General features: G+C 35.3%; 1 protein-coding gene across 1 annotated transcript in view; it reads left to right on the forward strand.

Moving 5' to 3' along the window:
• The first annotated feature begins 273 nt into the window (after positions 1-273).
• MROH9 (maestro heat like repeat family member 9) overlaps positions 274-17868 on the forward strand; it is an 85321-nt gene continuing 67726 nt past the window's right edge. Inside the window, exons 1-4 of the mRNA XM_067024521.1 lie at positions 274-396; positions 9658-9737; positions 16308-16443; positions 17018-17104. Of these exons, the coding sequence (XP_066880622.1) occupies positions 274-396; positions 9658-9737; positions 16308-16443; positions 17018-17104 (426 nt within the window). The remainder of the gene's footprint in view (positions 397-9657; positions 9738-16307; positions 16444-17017; positions 17105-17868) is intronic.

A 17868-nucleotide genomic window follows, 5' to 3' on the forward strand; every position in this document is an offset into this window, starting at 1 on the left:
CAACTCAAATCCTTTGTATTTATTTGAAGAAAACAAAAACACTAATTTGAAAATATATATGTTCCCCATGTTCATTGCAGCATTATTTACAGTAGTCAAGATATGTAAGCAACCTAACTGTCCACTCACAAATAAATGGATAAAGAATATGTGGTACATATATACAATGGAATATTGCTCAGTCCTAAAAAAGAATGAAATCTTGCCACTTGCAACAATATTGATAGACATTGAGGCTATTATGCTAAGTGAAATAAGCCAGTTAACTTGATAATGGGTATCAGCAGTCATGGGACTCCATCAGGAAGCACTAGCAACATTATCAATGCCTTTGACAGGTGGCAGCAGCAGCTTCAGCAGAATCTTTTGGTTTCAGCTGGAATAGTCAATGTTATCGTACCAAATCACAGCAATAAAGAAACTGTCACACTTTTAAACTATTATAGATAGCTCGGCTATATAACACAAACTCTTTCTGCATCTAATTTGGTGAATCTATACAGTTATTCCTCTTTTTCAAAAATGTCTTGGCTAAGGTCATGGAATCAACCTAAATGCCCATCAACAGATGAGTGGATAAAGAAGATGTGGTGCATACATACAATGGAATATTACTCAGCCATAAAAAAGAATGAAATTGGGTCATTTGTAGAGATGTGGATGGACCTAGAGACTGTCATACAGAGTGAAGTCAGAAAAAGAAAAACAAATATTGTATATTAAAGCATATGTGGAATCTAGAAAAATGGTACAGATGAACCAGTTTGCAAGGCAGAAATAGAGACACAGATGTAGAGAGAAAACGTATGAATTGGGAGATTGGGATTGACATATATACACTAATATGTATAAAATAGATAACTAATAAGAATGTGCTGTGTAAAAATAAAATAAAATAAAATTCAAAATGAAAAGAAAAAAATGTATTGGCTAATTTTACACTTTCACAAGAATTTCAGACTGTGCTTGTGAAATTTCTCCCAGAATTTCTTTTGGCATTTGATTAGAATTGTACTAAATTTATAGATTAGCTTATGGAGAATTTACTTAAATTTTTGTCTTGTCATCAGGAACATGTTTTTTTCTCTCACTTACTTGAATCTTCAGTAAAGTTTTTTCTTCATGTATACCTTCAATATTTCTTAATCATTTATCTAGGGGTATTTTATAGATTTACAGTTATTGAGTGTAGAATATATGATTTGCAAATATTTTCTCCCAGTACATTGATTTTTTTCCCTTTCCTTAATTGTGTCTTTTGAAGAGCAAAAAGTTTTAGTATTGATCAAGTCCAATTTATCTTTTTCTTCTTTTGTTGACTGTGCTTTGGGGACTATATCTAAGGAAATTTTGCCTAAACCAAAAGTGACAAAGATTTTCTCCTATGTTTTCTTCTAAAGGATTTATAGTTTTAGCTCTTGGATTTAGATTTATTATCTATTTTTAGTTATTTTTGTGTAGGTGTGAGGTAGGAATATAAATTAATCTTTTTGCATATAGATATCCATTATTCCATTCTTTTATTTTTAACATATAATCTCATACCATTATTGCAGCAGAATGTGACCTGCACAATTTCTGTCTCTGGGAACTTAGAGATTTTTTGTTTGTGAAGTGGATATATGATCAATTTTAAATGTTTTTATAGTTTTACAAAAGTGCTATGTTTTCATTTTTTAAATGATGCAATATAGATGAGTTTTTAAAAATACCACCATAAGAACAGCTATCATCAATTATGACTCCAGCCATTTCCCTAGGTTGCAAATCATTTTCTCTAAAAAATAAAATCTGAGGCATAACTTACATTTTTTCTGGTATCCAGTATAACCAATGAAAAATCTGATCATGATCTGATTCTCTAGCTTTTGTCACCTGTTTTCTCTTTCTGGAGGCCTTTAAGATTTTTCTTCATCTTGGCTAGACTGAAATTTCATAAAAATAGTTTTAGGTGTATTTTTTATTCAAATATGTTAAGCACTTACTCATGTTTCAGTCTAAAGATTCCAGCCATTTATCTTTGAGAAGATCTTGAATTATTTATTGGAAAGTTTTCTTCCTTATGTTTTCTTCATTCTTTCCTTCTGAGACTACTATTAGTTAGACATTGTATTGTGACATTTTAAGAAATCCCAAGATCTCATGGCTTTGATCTGAGACACTTGAAAACATACTGAAGAATCAACTCAGGACAGAACCAAAGAGTTTCTCCTTGTGGATGGATTGAGGTGTGTGTATTAGTGATCTGGCACATCAGAATGTTCACTGACAAGACAGTTTAAATAATGCTCTAGGAGGATGGTTTAAATTAATGCCTTAGGTATTCATATAATTAAAATGTACTTTTGTGGTTCATTCTAACTGCTATTGTTAAATGTCTATCCAATAGTAATAGTAAAAAGAAATGTGGAAGTTTTTTAAATGTGTGCATATTAACATAATCACTGAGCTAATACTCTCTATTTTGCCTTCAAGTGTCACTAGACTACCTACTGAAATGTTTGTGGTTCTCCATGGGTTAGACTTGCTAAGTCAGTGTTATCACTTCCAACAACCAGATAACATTGACTAATGAGGATAAAAATAAAGACTTTTTCTGCCCATTAGAGATCTATTCATTTAAAGGGGAACCTTTTTATACTGAATAGAGAAGCAGTTTGTTAATATGACCTATCCAGAATTATTAGTGTCCATAGATAACATTAATATTGTCAAAGTGGATAATAAAAGGCATAACAGATGGCAAATTAAAGTCCTAGATGGACTGAGTAAAGCTGACTTGAAATTGTTCCAAAATAAGTGCCTGTTCTATAGGCCTTTCTAAAATGTGGGGATTAGGAAACAATGTTTGCATCACCAGCTGGCTAAACCTTATTATTTGGAATAAAAATTTTGTGCTCCAATGGATATCATAGAAGTGTTGTGAAGAATGTTTATGTTATTACAATAATCCATTATGACCTAACTCAGAGATCTAATCCAGGTCTAAACTAGGGATATATTAGAGAAATGAGTTTTAAGTAGTCTTGGAAAAGTAAGAGAGTAACTAGGAAACTTCATCCTCTTGGACCACTGAAGTTGATGTGAACATGATGGTTTTCATCACCTATTCTGCTCAGGGTTTTTAAAATTATATTTACATATTAATAATACCATGTATTACTAGTTCTGAGGGTTTATACAATTATATTAAAAAGATGAGAGGGAAAGAAACCAGTACGTTTTAACAGCAGAATTTTATCAGATATTGAAATGGATATTTATGAATATAAGGCTCCAAAGTAGGCAGTCACCAACAAGTTTTTGAATGAAGTCACATTGAGACTTGGACTTAAAACAACACTCTAGATTCCACAAGGTTACCAAAGGGGAGGGAGGGTGGAGAAGGGAAGTACTGGGATCCTGGGATTAGCAGATGTAAACTATTGTATATAGGATGGATAAACAACAAGGTCCTACTATATAGCACAAGGAACTATATTCAATACCCTGTGATAAACCATAAATGGAAAAGAATATTTTAAAAAAGAATGTCTATATGTGTATAACTGAGTCACTTTTTTGTACAGCAGAGATAGGCACAACACTGTAAATCAACTATACTTCAATTTAAAAATAAAATTTATAAAAACAATAACACACTACTAGGTGGATATTACCATACTAACTGGTAATGATGTCCATGTATACCTAAGCTTTAAAAAAGTTCCTCTCTTTGCTGTTCCCAATGAAAAAAAGTGGAAATCTTCCCCATTAAGGAAGTGAGAGATATTCGGGTCTCTGTGTTTGTAGAGGTTCTCTGCTTTTACTGTCATGCTATAAATTTTGAGTTATCTCAAGAGAGTATACTCTAGTGGCCATCAATAATAATGAAGCTCAACAGAAGCACTCGCTTCTCTGTTTGGGGTAGAGAAATCAAAGAAAGCACAAGGGGCAGAAATCCAGCAGAGAAAAATGATAAAGAGAAAGGTATAAGGTCTCTAGGCATAGAATATCAAGTTTCAATGAGTATTACTATGTCACACCAGAATCAGTAAAATGACAAGTATTGTACCCAGCACACATGGTTCTGAAATTGAAACAAATGGTTTTGCCTCAATTATACAATCTCACTTTTTTTGAGTCTCATTTGTTGACTTTGGTCATGTAAAAAGGAAATGTAAGCTTTGGCTAGTAGAGTCTTTCTCTTTGTTCATTTGTGTCTGCAGATAAGTGAGGACCTCACATCCAAATGTGAGACCTGAGCTGATTAGTCAGCATGATGACCTGCCAGTCTGGACATCTACAGAAACCCTCTACTGAGCTACTCCCATCTAGGTTTCTAGTGGCTTTCATGTCTCAAATCCAAAGAATAATTTTCTTTTTCTTGTGTGACCTTTAAGCAGCATTTGATATTGCTACCAGTCACTACTTATCTCTCTTTTTCCACTGCCAGTATTCTAATCCTAGTCTGTTACAATCTCTCACCCCGGTAACATTCTCTTGGCAACAACTTTATCATATTTATTCAAATCTCTACAAAGCAGCCCTGTGATCTTCTCTCTCCTTCTATTAAATGCCTCCCATTGTCCTTAGAGATGAGTAGTAATCTTTATTACTCACAAAAGGACCAGCTGTGATTCAACCTTTCTGGCCCCACGATTTTCCACTCTCCTTACTCTCTTTGCACCATCCATGTGGTTTCCTTTCATGTCCTCTGATACAGTGGTTCCCAATCCTGGCTTCATATTAGGATTATGTGTGGAAGGTTTAAAAAAAAATACTGTTGCTAGGGCCACACCTTCAGATATTTTGATTCACTTGTGTGGGGGGAAGTCTAGGCATTTGTATTTTTAGAAGGGATCCAAATGATTTTAAGGCTCACTGAGGGTTGAGAACCGTGTCTGTAATGCAACAAACCCTTTCTCAAGTCAAGTCCTTAACCCATAGTGTTTCTCTGTTTGAAAAACTATTCCTCTGCTCTCCTGACCCCCATAATCTCTAATTTTGAGCTTAAAACTTCTTCAGAAAACAAATTTTCTTTGATACCCTCTGTTAGTTTAGCTTCCCTTAATCATCCCTATAAATCATCTTTTGTTGAATACTTACCGATTTCCTGTGTTTCAAGTTTGCTTTCCCATGAGATTACTGGCAGAAACTATCTGTCTTGCCCCTGTTCTAACCCCACTGCTTAACATAGCACCTAGTACATAGTAGACACTAAACAACTATATGATGATCAACTGAAAATGTCTGCATCCTGGGGATTCAATCTTGCAGAGATATTATATTTAGTTCTTCATCTTTCCATAACAAGATTCTTGGTTGAGAGGGGAGATTTGTAAGGATGGCAAAGGCTTTTTGATGAGGGAAGTGTGTATTCGGGGTACCCTCATGAGCCAAGATATGTTGATGCCAAGACCCTAAAATGTCTGGAGATTTGGTGAAGTAGGCCTTCCAGTAGTGTGCAGAGATGAGGGCCCCACATCTCCCTGGAAAAGAACTTTCTAAGGAAAGACAGTGGAGGCACAAAACTAGTTTAAAGAGATTGATTAATTAGAAAAAAAAAAAAGGAATAGGGCAATTCTATATAATATAACAGCACAGTAACTTTCTTTCAGGAATTTGTCCCACCAATCTTCCCCAGAGTTTAAGTCAAGCAAGGAATGAAAATAAGAACAAGTAAAAACTGTTAAGAACTACAATGCTGAGAGTGCACAGTGTAGTTACACTGGTTCTGGTGCTTTTTGCAGTAGTAGAAAATAATTTAACTGGATTTGGGAGTAGAGGGTGAATTTATTCTGGGTGTAGCCTTCACCTATCTCAGTATCTGGCCTTGGCAGTGTTGGTAGTGACACAAGAGCATCAGCAACAGCAATCACTACCTTCAGTAAGGCACCAGCACAAGACAGAAAGCCTAAGAGGTAAGGGCATTGGATATTCATGCCCTCAATTCAGATGCCCCATCTCTCTGAACTTTTGACATTTTGCTATTATCAGAGAAAGGAGACATTCTAGTGAGCTAAGATTAAGGAGAAAGTTTAGACTCACATAGTATTCTAGAAGACCAAGTCCATGGCTCCCTTTGAACATTCCCAGGATAGTTTGGGAATTACCAGAGGGAATTCAAATTCCCTCAGAATAATGATTATTATGATAATACCATTTTCTCCCTGGCTAAGGTGGCATAAGAAAACACACATTACCTGTATGTGATTTGAAACATCTGAGATTTAAGAAACTAGTCAAGTTGGCACAACTCCAATTCTTCTGGCCAAGAATGACAAGCGATATTGAACAAAAAATGTCAATGATATAAGATATATATAAAAAGCAGATGGATAGTTTAGAGAACAAAGCCAAAATAATAAATATTGAAGCTTAAGGCCCACCAGACTTGTCCTAGAATCCAATGTTATGAAATATATTACAAAGTACAGATTTCCAGGATTGTGAGCATTGTTTTTAAAATTAATTAATTTATTTATTTTGGGGTGTATTGGGTCTTCATGGCTGTGCACGGGCTTTCTTTAGTTGCGGTGAGCAGGGGCTACTCTTTGTTGTGGTGCACCGGCTTCTCATTGCAGTGGCTTCTTGTTGCGGAGCACGGGCTCTAGGCACGCGGGCTTCAGTAGTTGTGGCACGTGGGCTCAGTAGCTGTGGCTCGTGGGCTCTAGAGCGCAGGCTCAGTAGTTGTGGCACACGGCTTAGTTGCTCTGAGGCATGTGGGATCTTCCTGGACCAGGGCTCAAACCCGTGTCCCCTGCATTGGTAGGCAGATACTTAACCACTGCGCCACCAGGGAAGTCCCAGGATTGTGACCGTTTTATCAGTTACTGCGGCTTTCCAATGAAGAGCCAGAGTGATTAAGGAGTCATTGAAAATGACATAAAAGAGAACTTATCTATATAATAGAAGTTAAAGCCAGAATGATAGGGCTTCCCTGGTGGCGCAGTGGTTGAGAATCCGCCTGCCGATGCAGGAGACACGGGTTCGTGCCCTGGTCTGGGAAGATCCCACATGCCGTGGAGCAGCTAAGCCCGTGAGCCATGGCCGCTAGGCCTGCGCGTCCGGAGCCTGTGCTCCGCAACGGGAGAGGCCACAACAGTGAGAGGCCCGCATACCGCAAAAAAAAAAAAAAAAAGCCAGAATGATAATCATATCTCCCCAGAGGAGGCACTGAAGAATTTCTGGGAACACTGGTGAGCATGTTTTATGTTTGAAACAAAAACAAAAAGCTTAATTGGGAAAAGCAGGTGAAATTCCTGGCTAAATCCTACAACTCCCTATACTGACACCACTGGAGAATCAGTCTGTACATGTTAGACAATCCTCACTGCTTATCAATGTGTGCACTGGCTTTTGGAATTAGATAAACATTAGCAGTATGTATGGCACAGGTGAAAGCATGCTTATAACAAGGAAGGGATATTGCTGTAAATCAGAGAATCAACAAAAGATGTGATGCTAAAGTAATATGGGCAGAACAATAAACTGGTGATGGAGTTGTGGTAACAAATTAGGCTCCATGAAAAAGAGAGATCCTAGCTAACAGAGGGGAAGCAGAGGTCCATGTTATTAGAGATCAACCTAATGACGATTATTACTATACAAGCAAGCTACAGGCTTAAAAACAGCTTCTCAATTCTGGTTGTACATCAAAATATTCTGGAAGGCCTTTTTTTAAAATGTTGATGCCTGGTCTTGAATACAGACCTATTAAATCCAAATCTCTGGAGGTGTGGCCCAGGGATCAAAATCAATATTTTTTAACCCCTTAATGTACTGCCAATGTTGAGAATCAGTGCTTTAAATTTAAAGCGTTACAAATTAATTTCTAAGGACTCAAGCTCAGTTAGAACATATTCTATAAGAATGGAATCCCACTGAAACAATACTGCCAAAGGATCATTGCTTATATCAAACAAAATGTTCAGTTAGTCACTGCCCAGAGAAACACAACTAGTAGATTTCTGGCCAAATTAAATGAAAGTGGTGACAAAGACAAAAATGTCTTTCCAAAATAGACCAATCACCATTATTCTTCCATGTTACAGTGAGAGTTGTCTGCCATATAGAAGATTCCATGCTCTCTAAGTAATAATAATGTGCAGTATGTTAATAAATAACATAGCAAAGAATTATTCTCTCAAGATTAAGTAAAACTATGTTTGGTATTGTTAGGAATCAATGTTAGATATGAATATAAATATTTTAGAGAAAGGAGAATAAGTCCTCTGAACCACTCAGTCTGAGCACAGCCCAGAGAAGAGGTGTTAGACAATGATCATTGTGGTGACTCCCAGAAAGGTCATGGAAGGATGCTTATCCCTAGTGGGGAGATGCCATTTTTAAATTCAGATCCCCAATCAGGAAGTTTCTCTGACTCTCTCATCTGTTTGGGCTGGTTTACCATGGTACCAGAGAATGGGTAGCTTATACAACAGAAATTTATTTCTCACAGTTCTGGATGCTGGGAAGTCCAAGATCAAAGAATGGTAGATTCAGTATCTGGTGAGATTCTTCTTCCTGGGTTTCAGACAGCCATCCTTTCCTTGCATCCTCACATGGTGGAGAGAGAAATTGAAAGAAAGCTCTCTTATGTCTATTCTTGTAAAGGCTCTAATCCCATCATAGGGGTTATCCCTCATGACCTCATCTAAACCTAATCACCTCCCAAAGGCCCCACTTCCTAATATCATCATATTGGAGGTTAAGGTTTCAACATCGAAATTTCTCAAAATTCAAACACAGGCCACAACACGATCTTAATAGACAGGCATATAGCTCTATCCTTCAAGATTGCTCTTACACTCCACAGAAGCAGAACATAGATCCCACAGGACACTCAATGCTGGAGTCAGCAAAGCAGCACTTAGCAAACAGAAAAGGACTTTTTTTTTAATGTGCAAAGTATTCAAGGGCAGTCATTTGCCATGCACTAGAGGGAATAAATTCCCTTTGAAATACCATTATTATACAGCAGTACTTAAAAAAGAACTTTGAGCTATTTCAGAAATAGAGGCTGAGAATTTCTATAAACAGCATTAATACAAGAAAGTGACAAGGGCATACAAGGGCCTGATACAAGAGACATTGCAACAGAGGCTTGCATGAACAAGAGTGGGATGCGCAGAAGAGAGGTGCTATTCTATTAGGTCTTCTCCAGTTCTCCAACTTCTTGAATAAAGAAGTGGATATTCTTAATGGAATCCCATTTATTACCATTTATAAATTTAAATAGTTATATTAGACAGCTATACATTGACCTGTACATGGTTCCCATTCTATAGTAGTGTGAGTTTGGACATTTTTCAGTAAGGCCGGATTTAAATCACCTTGCTGGTATGTTTATAGATACACTCCACACTAAGCAGATTTCATTTAATGGTTAGAGTGGTGTATAGGAGGACACTTGGTAAAGAGCATTCCTAATAAATTTTTGTCTGGAAATGCTAATTATATAAGCACAGTGGTTGGCTGTAAAAGGCCAGCATTTAGTATCACGCATAGGTTTAAATTACAGTTTGGTCTCAACACTTCTACAAACCCTTGGGCTTATATTTCAAGTCCAATTTGGTCCCTTTGGTTTCTGTAAAAGACAGAATTACACATGATGTTATGAGCCCCACAAGTCTGTCATCATTGATTCTTTTCTCTCTCTCCTGGTACTTACAGGCGCAAACAGCTGCCAGCCTATGGGATGCATACTCAGGCCTGTTAAGTAATCAAGCCATGATCCTGGCCATGAACTCCAGGTATAATAAGCTTTAATGCTCTCATAGCACTGATTGAATACCTTTTAAAAAATGTAATAGATACATATCAAAACTATGAAAAATAAAAATTTACTCCAAATTCCACCACCCTACTTCAGTAACTATTAGTTCTTTCTTTCTCATGTTCTTTTTAAATCTTTCTGTATTGCATGTACAGGTAGATCATCTAACTATTGCAGAATCACAAGCAGGTTGCACATTCAATTTTCTATTCCAATTTTCATTTTTGCTTTGTCTTAATTTTTAATTTCTCTGTAAAATCATATTTTCATTTTAATGGCAATGGAATATTCCCAAATTCTGACATTTTCTAAATTATATTATATTTTACCAACATTATGATAATCATCCTGGTACATAAAAGATTGTATCTGTTCTGTACTACTTCCTTGAAATACCATTCTGAAAGTTAGGTTCCTGATTTAGGTGATAGGCAACCATGAAAATGCCTGCTGTGGGAGAATCCTCATTGGTCAACAGCTCCAGCTGCTGCCTGTATAGATATACCAGCACGGTCTGTGAGGTGTCACTTCCTGTAGGCTGATCTCACCAGTGACCCAGAATGGTAGGACAAATAACTCCAATGGGTGACTTCAGCTTGAGGGATCACCATCAGCCAAGCTGAACCCTCCTTGGAACTTGCTGCAGTCCAAGACTCTTCCTACCCTATTCCTCCTTCCTTCCTTGTCTTGGAAATCTCTTGTACTTCTAATCCTGTTTTGGCATCTGCTTCCCCTGAACCCAAAGTAATGCAGATGAGATGAACCTTCTTAGAGCTTTTGATTGTGTCAAACTTGTTTTCCAGAAGAACTGCACTTACTAATAAGTGTTTTGTCAAAGCCTAGTCACCTAGAAGATACTCATACATGTATAAATAGATCCATATAAACAAAATTTGGCATACTGTATTATATTATTTTACAGGGTTCATGGAAAGGCAGACCCTGGATTAGAATCCCCTTCTCCATATTTTAATTTAATTTTTTGGTCTACTTAAATGTCGTAAAAATCTCCCACATAATAGTTTTTCCTTTATCCTTTAAAATTTGTTATCGATTTTGCTTTTCATATTTCAACCAAGTATAATTTGGTAAAGATTTACATGTGTTATACCTTCATATATACTTGTATAATTTAATAATATAAATTTTATTTGTTACTATTAAACTCATAATAGCTTACTTCTTTTTTTGACTAACTTAGTCTTTATTAATTTTCATTTAGTTTCTTCTTACTCTTTTGCTTGTCTTTTTGTTGTTGTTGTTATTGGAGTATAGTTGATTTACAATGTTGTGTCAGTTTCAGGTGTACAGCAAAGTGAATCAGTTATACATATATCTACTCTTTTTTAGATTCTTTTCCCATCTAGGCCATTAGAGATTATTGAGTAGAGTTCCCTGTGCTATACAGTAGGTCCTTATTAGTTATCTATTTTATACATAGTAGTGTGTATCTGTCAATCCCAATCTTCCAATTTATCCCTTCCCCCCTAACCCCCAGTAACCATAAGTTTGTTCTCTACATCTGTAACTCTATTTCTGTTTTGTAGATAAGTTTATTTGTACACTTTTTTTAGATGCCACATATAAACAATATCACATGATATTTGTCTCTCTTTGTCTGACTTACTTCACTCAGTATGACAATGTCTAGATCCATTGATGTCACTGCAAATGGCATCATTTCATTCTTTTTTATGGCTGAGTGATATTCCACTGTATATACATACCACACCTTCTTTATCCATTCATCTGTCAATGGACATTTAGGTTGCTTCTGTGTCCTGGCTATCATAAATAGTGCTGCAATGAACATTGGGGTGCATATATCCTTTTGAACCATGTTTTTCTCCAGATATATGCCCAGGAGTGGGATTCCTGAATCATATGGTAGCTCTATTTTTAGTTTTTTAAGGAGCGTCCACATTGTTCTCCATAGTTGCTGTATCAACTTACATTCCTACCAACAGTGTAGGAGGGTTCCCTTTTCCTCACACCCTCTCCAGCATATACTGTTTCTAGATTTTTTGATGATGGCCATTCTAATTGGTGTGAGGTGATACTTTATTGGAGTTTTGATTTGCATTTTTCTAATAATTAGTGATGTTGAGCAGCTTTTCATGTGCTTTTTAGCTATCTGTATATCTTCTTTGGAGAGATGTCTATTTAGATCTTCTGCTGTTTTTTTGATTGTGTTGTTTTTCTGATATTGAGCTGCATGAGATGTTTGTAAATTTTGGAGATTAATCCCATATCAGTTGCTTCATTTACAAATATTTTCTCCCTTTATGAGGGTTGTCTTTTCATTTTTTAATGGTTTTCTTTGCTGTGGAAAAGCTAAGTTTAATTAGGTCCCATTTTTTGTTTGTTTGTTTTGGTTTTTTTTGTTTGTTTTTTCTGTACACGGGCCTCTCACTGTTGTGGCCTCTCCCGTTGCAGAGCACAGGCTCTGGATGCGCAGGCTCAACGGCCATGGCTCACGGGCCCAGCTGCTCCACGGCATGTGGATCTTCCTGGACTAGAGCATGAACCTGTGTCCCCTGCATCGGCAGGCAGACTCAACCACTGCACCACCAGGGAAGCCCCATTTGTTTATTTTTTAAAAAATTTTCATTACTCTAGGAGGTATATTGAAAAAGATCTTGCTATGATTTATGTCAAAGAGTTTTCTATGTTTTCCTCTAACAGTTTTATAGTATCCAGCCTTACATTTAGGTCTTTAATCCATTTTGAGTTTATTTTTGTGTGTGGTGTTAGGGAGTGTTCTAATTTCATTCTTTTACATGGAGCTGTCCAGTTTTCCCAGGACGACTTATTGAAGAGACTGTCTTTTCTCCATTCTATATTCTTGCCCCCTTTGTCATAGATTAGGTGACCATGGGTGCATGGTTTTATCTCTGGACTTTCTATCCTGTTCCATTGATCTATATTTCTGTTTTGTGCCAGTATCACACTGCTTTGAAGACTGTAGCTTTGTAGTATAGTCTGAAGTCATGGAGCCTGATCCCTCCAGCTCTGTTCTTCCTTCACAGGATTGCTTTGGCTTTTGTGGCCTTTATGTTTCCATACAAATTGTAAAATATTTTGTTCTAATTCTGTGAAAAATGCCATTGGTAATTTGATAAGGATTGCATTGAATCTGTAGATTGCTTTGGGTAGTATATTAATTTTCACAATATTGATTCTTCCAATCTGAGAACATGTTATATCTCTCCATCTGTCTGTGTCATCTTTGATTTCTTTCATTAGTATATTATAGTTTTCTGAGTACAGGTCTTTTACCTTTTAGGTAGGTTTATTCCTAGGTATTTTATTCTTTTTGATGTAATAGTAAATGGGATTATTTCCTTGATTTCTCTTTCTGATCTTTCATTGTTAGTGCATAGGAATGCAAGAGATTTCTGTGCTTTAATTTTGTATCCTGCAACTTTACCAGATTCCTTGATGAGCTCTAGTAGTTTTCTAGTAACATCTTTAGGGTTTTCTATGTATAGTATCATGTCATCTGCAAACAGTGACAGTTTTACTTCTTTTCCAATTTGGATTCCTTTTATTTCTTTTTCTCCTCTGATTGCCATGGCTAGGACTTCCAAAACTATGTTGAATAATAGTGGTGACAGTGGACATCCTTGTCTTGTTCCTGATCTTAGAAGAAATGTTTTCAGTGTTTCACCATTGAGAATGATGTTTGCTGTGTGTTTGTCATATATGGCCTTTATTATGTTGAGGTAGGTTCCCTCTGTGCTCACTTTCTGGAGAGTTTTTATCATAAGTGGGTGTTGAATTTTGTCAAAAACTTTTTCTGCATCTATTGAGATATTATATCATTTTTATTCTTCAATTTATTGATGTCGTGTCTCACACTGATTGATTTGCAGATATTGAAGAATCCTTGCATCCCTGGGATAAATCCCACTTACTTGATCATGGTGTGTGATCCTTTTAATATGTTGTTTGATTTGGTATGCAAGTATTTTGTTGAGGATTTTTCATCTATCTATGTTCATCAGTGATATTGGCCTATCATTTTCTTTTTTGTGATAACTTTATCTGGTTTTGGTGTCAGGGTGATGATGGTGTCATAGAATGAGCTTGGGAGTGTTCATTCCTCTGTAATTTTTTGGAAGAGTTTCAGAAGGATAGGTTTTAACTCTTCTCTAAATATTTGATAGAATTTGCCTGTGAAGCCATCTGGTCCTGGACTTGTGCTTGGTCTATTCATATTTTCTGTTTCTTCCTGGTTCAGTCTTGGAAGGTTGTACCTTTCTAAGAATTTGTCCATTTCTTCTAGGTTGTCTATTTTATTGGCATATAGTTGCCTGTAGTAGTCTCTTATGATTTCTTATCTTTTAAATCTTTTTTTAAACTTGCCATTATACTTATTATTTTTCCTTTTCCTTTTTTTTTCATAATGCATTTATTTTGCTTATGTCCTTCATGTCTTTGGTTGTATTTTTAATCCTTTTAAAATCTTAAATTATATGTTTAGTTTATTATTTTTCCCTCATTTTAAATAAGAAAAATACCTTGACAGTATTTAAGTACTTTGAATTTTCTAATTTTTAAAATAGACTTCTCATTGTGATTAGAGAATGAAATATATATCCTTTTATATTTTGAACCTTTCTATGGCTAAGTATATGGTAAATATTTGTCAGCATTCCATGATTATCTGAAAAGATAATCCTTGTTATCTCAATTAATACAATTTATACCTCCTTATTAATTATATTAAAGGTCTCTCCTTTTGCAGAATTTTTATTTTTATCTACCATACACTAATAATTGAATGCTTAATCATCTCCTATATCTCTGTGTCTATTTCTCCTTATATCTTTAATAATTTAATAATTTTTCATAAAATTATTATATATTTTAATAATTATGTTTAATAATTTTTCAATTTTGTTTCTATGTGGTTTGAGAGCTTTTGTATTAATAACTATGTCTTATTTTATAATAATTGCATATATCTCTCTTAATACCTTTCATTTGAATTAGACTTGTATCATATTAATATAGCCCTCCTGATTTATTTTTGATCATGTTTAATATAATTTTCCCATGCTTTTATTAGGAGGCATCTACTTTCCTTTATTCAATTGTGATTCTTGAAATTATACTTGTAAAAATTTTGCTTACTGACATTATATAATAGTTATTGCTTCATAATAGGAAGAAATAAAACATTTTCAAGAAATATTTTAGTACATTTGTCTTACCTCTACTTCTCACTTCACTCTAATATCTGAAAAAACATTTCACTCAAAAATTTAACAAAAACATACAGTAATTTGTTAGGGATGTTTATTCTTTCTTCTCAAGTTTCTTTCTATACCACCTGGTTATATATCTTGGAATATAAAAAAGGCTTTACACTGCCATTCTTATTTTAAGTTGTCATTTTTTGTAAAACACATTAGTAATTTAATACTTGTTCTTCTGAAAATCAATTACATGTAGCCCCCAAAACAATGTATACTTGCTGATAATTGCCAATGTTGACCTATATATTTACATTGGGCTTTCTTCTTTAGTATCACCAATATCTGACTCTCAGCCTTCTTCACACTTAAAATGTGAAGATTCTTTAGTCCATCAGCAGTTATGAACGGCATCAGAGTATCACACTACTTTCCTAATCCTTGTTCATGACATGGACCATTTTAGCATTTTTAGGACCGGCAATATGATTTCAAAGTACATTAAAAGACACTATTTTCTATTTTATCAAAATATTAATTTTGCATTATTCTAAACAAAATCATATATCTCTAGAAACCTACAACTGAAAATACTACTGGAAGCTTTTGATAGGTAGCTGTTCAGAGTCTGAAAATCCATTGAAGCCCATGAATAAGTCAAATCAATCTTCCCAAGATTTGAAAATTATCTAATATAATCCAAGAAATGCCATTTCAAACAATGGATATCAGATATTTAGGTCTTCTTCAGTAGAGGAAAAATATTCTGAGTTCAGCACAAGATTTCCTACCTTACCAACTATATTACCATCTTTTTTAAAAAAATTATTTTTAACACAAAAAACTCAGGAGGCACTGTTATCCAGGTCACACTTATTGAAGGAACAATAGCTGTGTCACAACTTATCTTTTCAGCTGCTGTTGGGAAGGTTTCTTTTGCCATAAATTGGAAGATGTATCCCAATATCACAAACATTAAATGTAAGAAACATAGTATCATGTACTAGAGAAAATGTGGCAGTAATATATTTCAACTACCTAAATCTCAGCATGGCTTTATGGGCTTGGCTGAGTAGGTAACCACCTTTTACATTATTATGTCTATGAAGAAATATATTATGAACTCTAAATAACAGATTATAAATGATTTTTACCAAAAAATATGATTCCTTTATATTTAAAGTACCATTGTTATTTTTACACTAATATTTAAAACCCATGTTATATAAAGCCAAAAGTTGGGCCTCATTTTCTAGTACACTGTCTCTTAAACTAAGAAAAAACCACTGAAGTTAGGTTGTATCTGTTCTTTCCTCAATTAAATAATTATACCTTTTTCTTGTCAGCTTCGTGGATCCCTTATTGCAATATGAAACTCAACTGAAGATAGTAGAGTCGTCCTTTAAAATGGCATTTGCTATACCAAGTCTTGACAAAGTGAAAGAAATTGGGAAGAATGAGGATGACCAAGAGGACCTCGAGGTAAGACTTGCTTCCTTTAGTCATAATGAGACATCGTCATGCACCACAACAATCCCACAGAAAGTCTGTCCAAAAGTTGTAATCTTTGTTTTCTCCTTCATTCTTTTTAGACATAATAGATAAACAGCATATTCTAGCACTAATCTCTATCCCTGGACTCCTTGTGAATTCAATAACCCATGGGATTTAAAGGATTGTATAGGATCTATAGGAACAAATGGGTGAAGAGATTTTGGTTAATTTGTTTGACAAAAACAGCAAGTTTACTGGCAAGTGCTGCAAAGAAGGAAATAGGAGCTAAGAAAAGTAGAGGTAGGAAGAATCCTGTAGTAAGATCAGCAACATCCGTGGTTTTTATTTCTCAGCATAGCTACACAGTTCACTTGCCCCATAAGGTATTAAAGCAATTCATGGCATATTGTATTGAATGAGGTCTCATCTCCAGAGCTACCTCTCTCCTTTCTTACCTTCAGTTTATGCGGAGAACTCAGGACCCCAGGATGCAAAACTATAGGCATTGGTAAAATTTTATCTAAGGCCGGCTGGCTGGTTGTGCAAATTTCTTGTTTTTCAGAATTTATACCGAACTATTTTAAACATATTTGAGGACACTCTTCTGATCTTAGTGTCTAAAGACCTCTACAAACTGCAAATCTTAAAGGTAAAGGGAAAATAAGTAGTCTCGTTTTCTTGTCATAAATCTAAAGGGTATACTATATTTTACTTATTATTTTCCATTTGCCATACTTACATCTCCATAAAGTATTTGGCAGCTGAAAAATTTTCTTTACCTTTCAGAATGTGTCATTATCTCCCAAATAAAATCACTTCCTTTTATTTGAATTACAGAGACACAATTTTAAGAATCCAATTTTGGGAGAATGGCAACAGACACTTAAGAAGCCAAGGGTTATATAGCAATGTAAGAGTAAACACAATACGGGGTAGCAGAGCATACGATGATTGGCCTAAATCACCTTCAGGTCCACCTAACAATGAGTCATATTTTGATAATATCTATATGCATGTTCTTCCTTAACAACCCTGGGCTAGGAAATCCCATGAGCATCCTATCTTCATGGACACCATAGTATCAAAGGAAGTTCTGATAACCATCCATAACCCTACTTTTCACATCCAAGATTTTACTGTGTTTTTAACGTGCCAGGCAGAGACAGAGACTGATCTGGACATTGTATGACCTTTAATTTTGCATTTTTAACATGATGGCATCAAGAGGAAGCTGTCTGAAAATACTGAGAAACTAGATTTACTTACTGTACCATGAGAATCATGGGATTTGCAAATCATAAAATACATTCAAGGAAAGAAGCAGAACTGGTATATATGAAGATTAGGAGAAATGGGGGGGATAATAAAATATACTGAGATAACTTGTGCCTAATTTTAGCCAAATATTTTCCA

Source organism: Kogia breviceps, chromosome 1, assembly GCF_026419965.1.
Source record: "Kogia breviceps isolate mKogBre1 chromosome 1, mKogBre1 haplotype 1, whole genome shotgun sequence".
In the NCBI taxonomy this organism is placed as follows: domain Eukaryota; kingdom Metazoa; phylum Chordata; class Mammalia; order Artiodactyla; family Physeteridae; genus Kogia; species Kogia breviceps.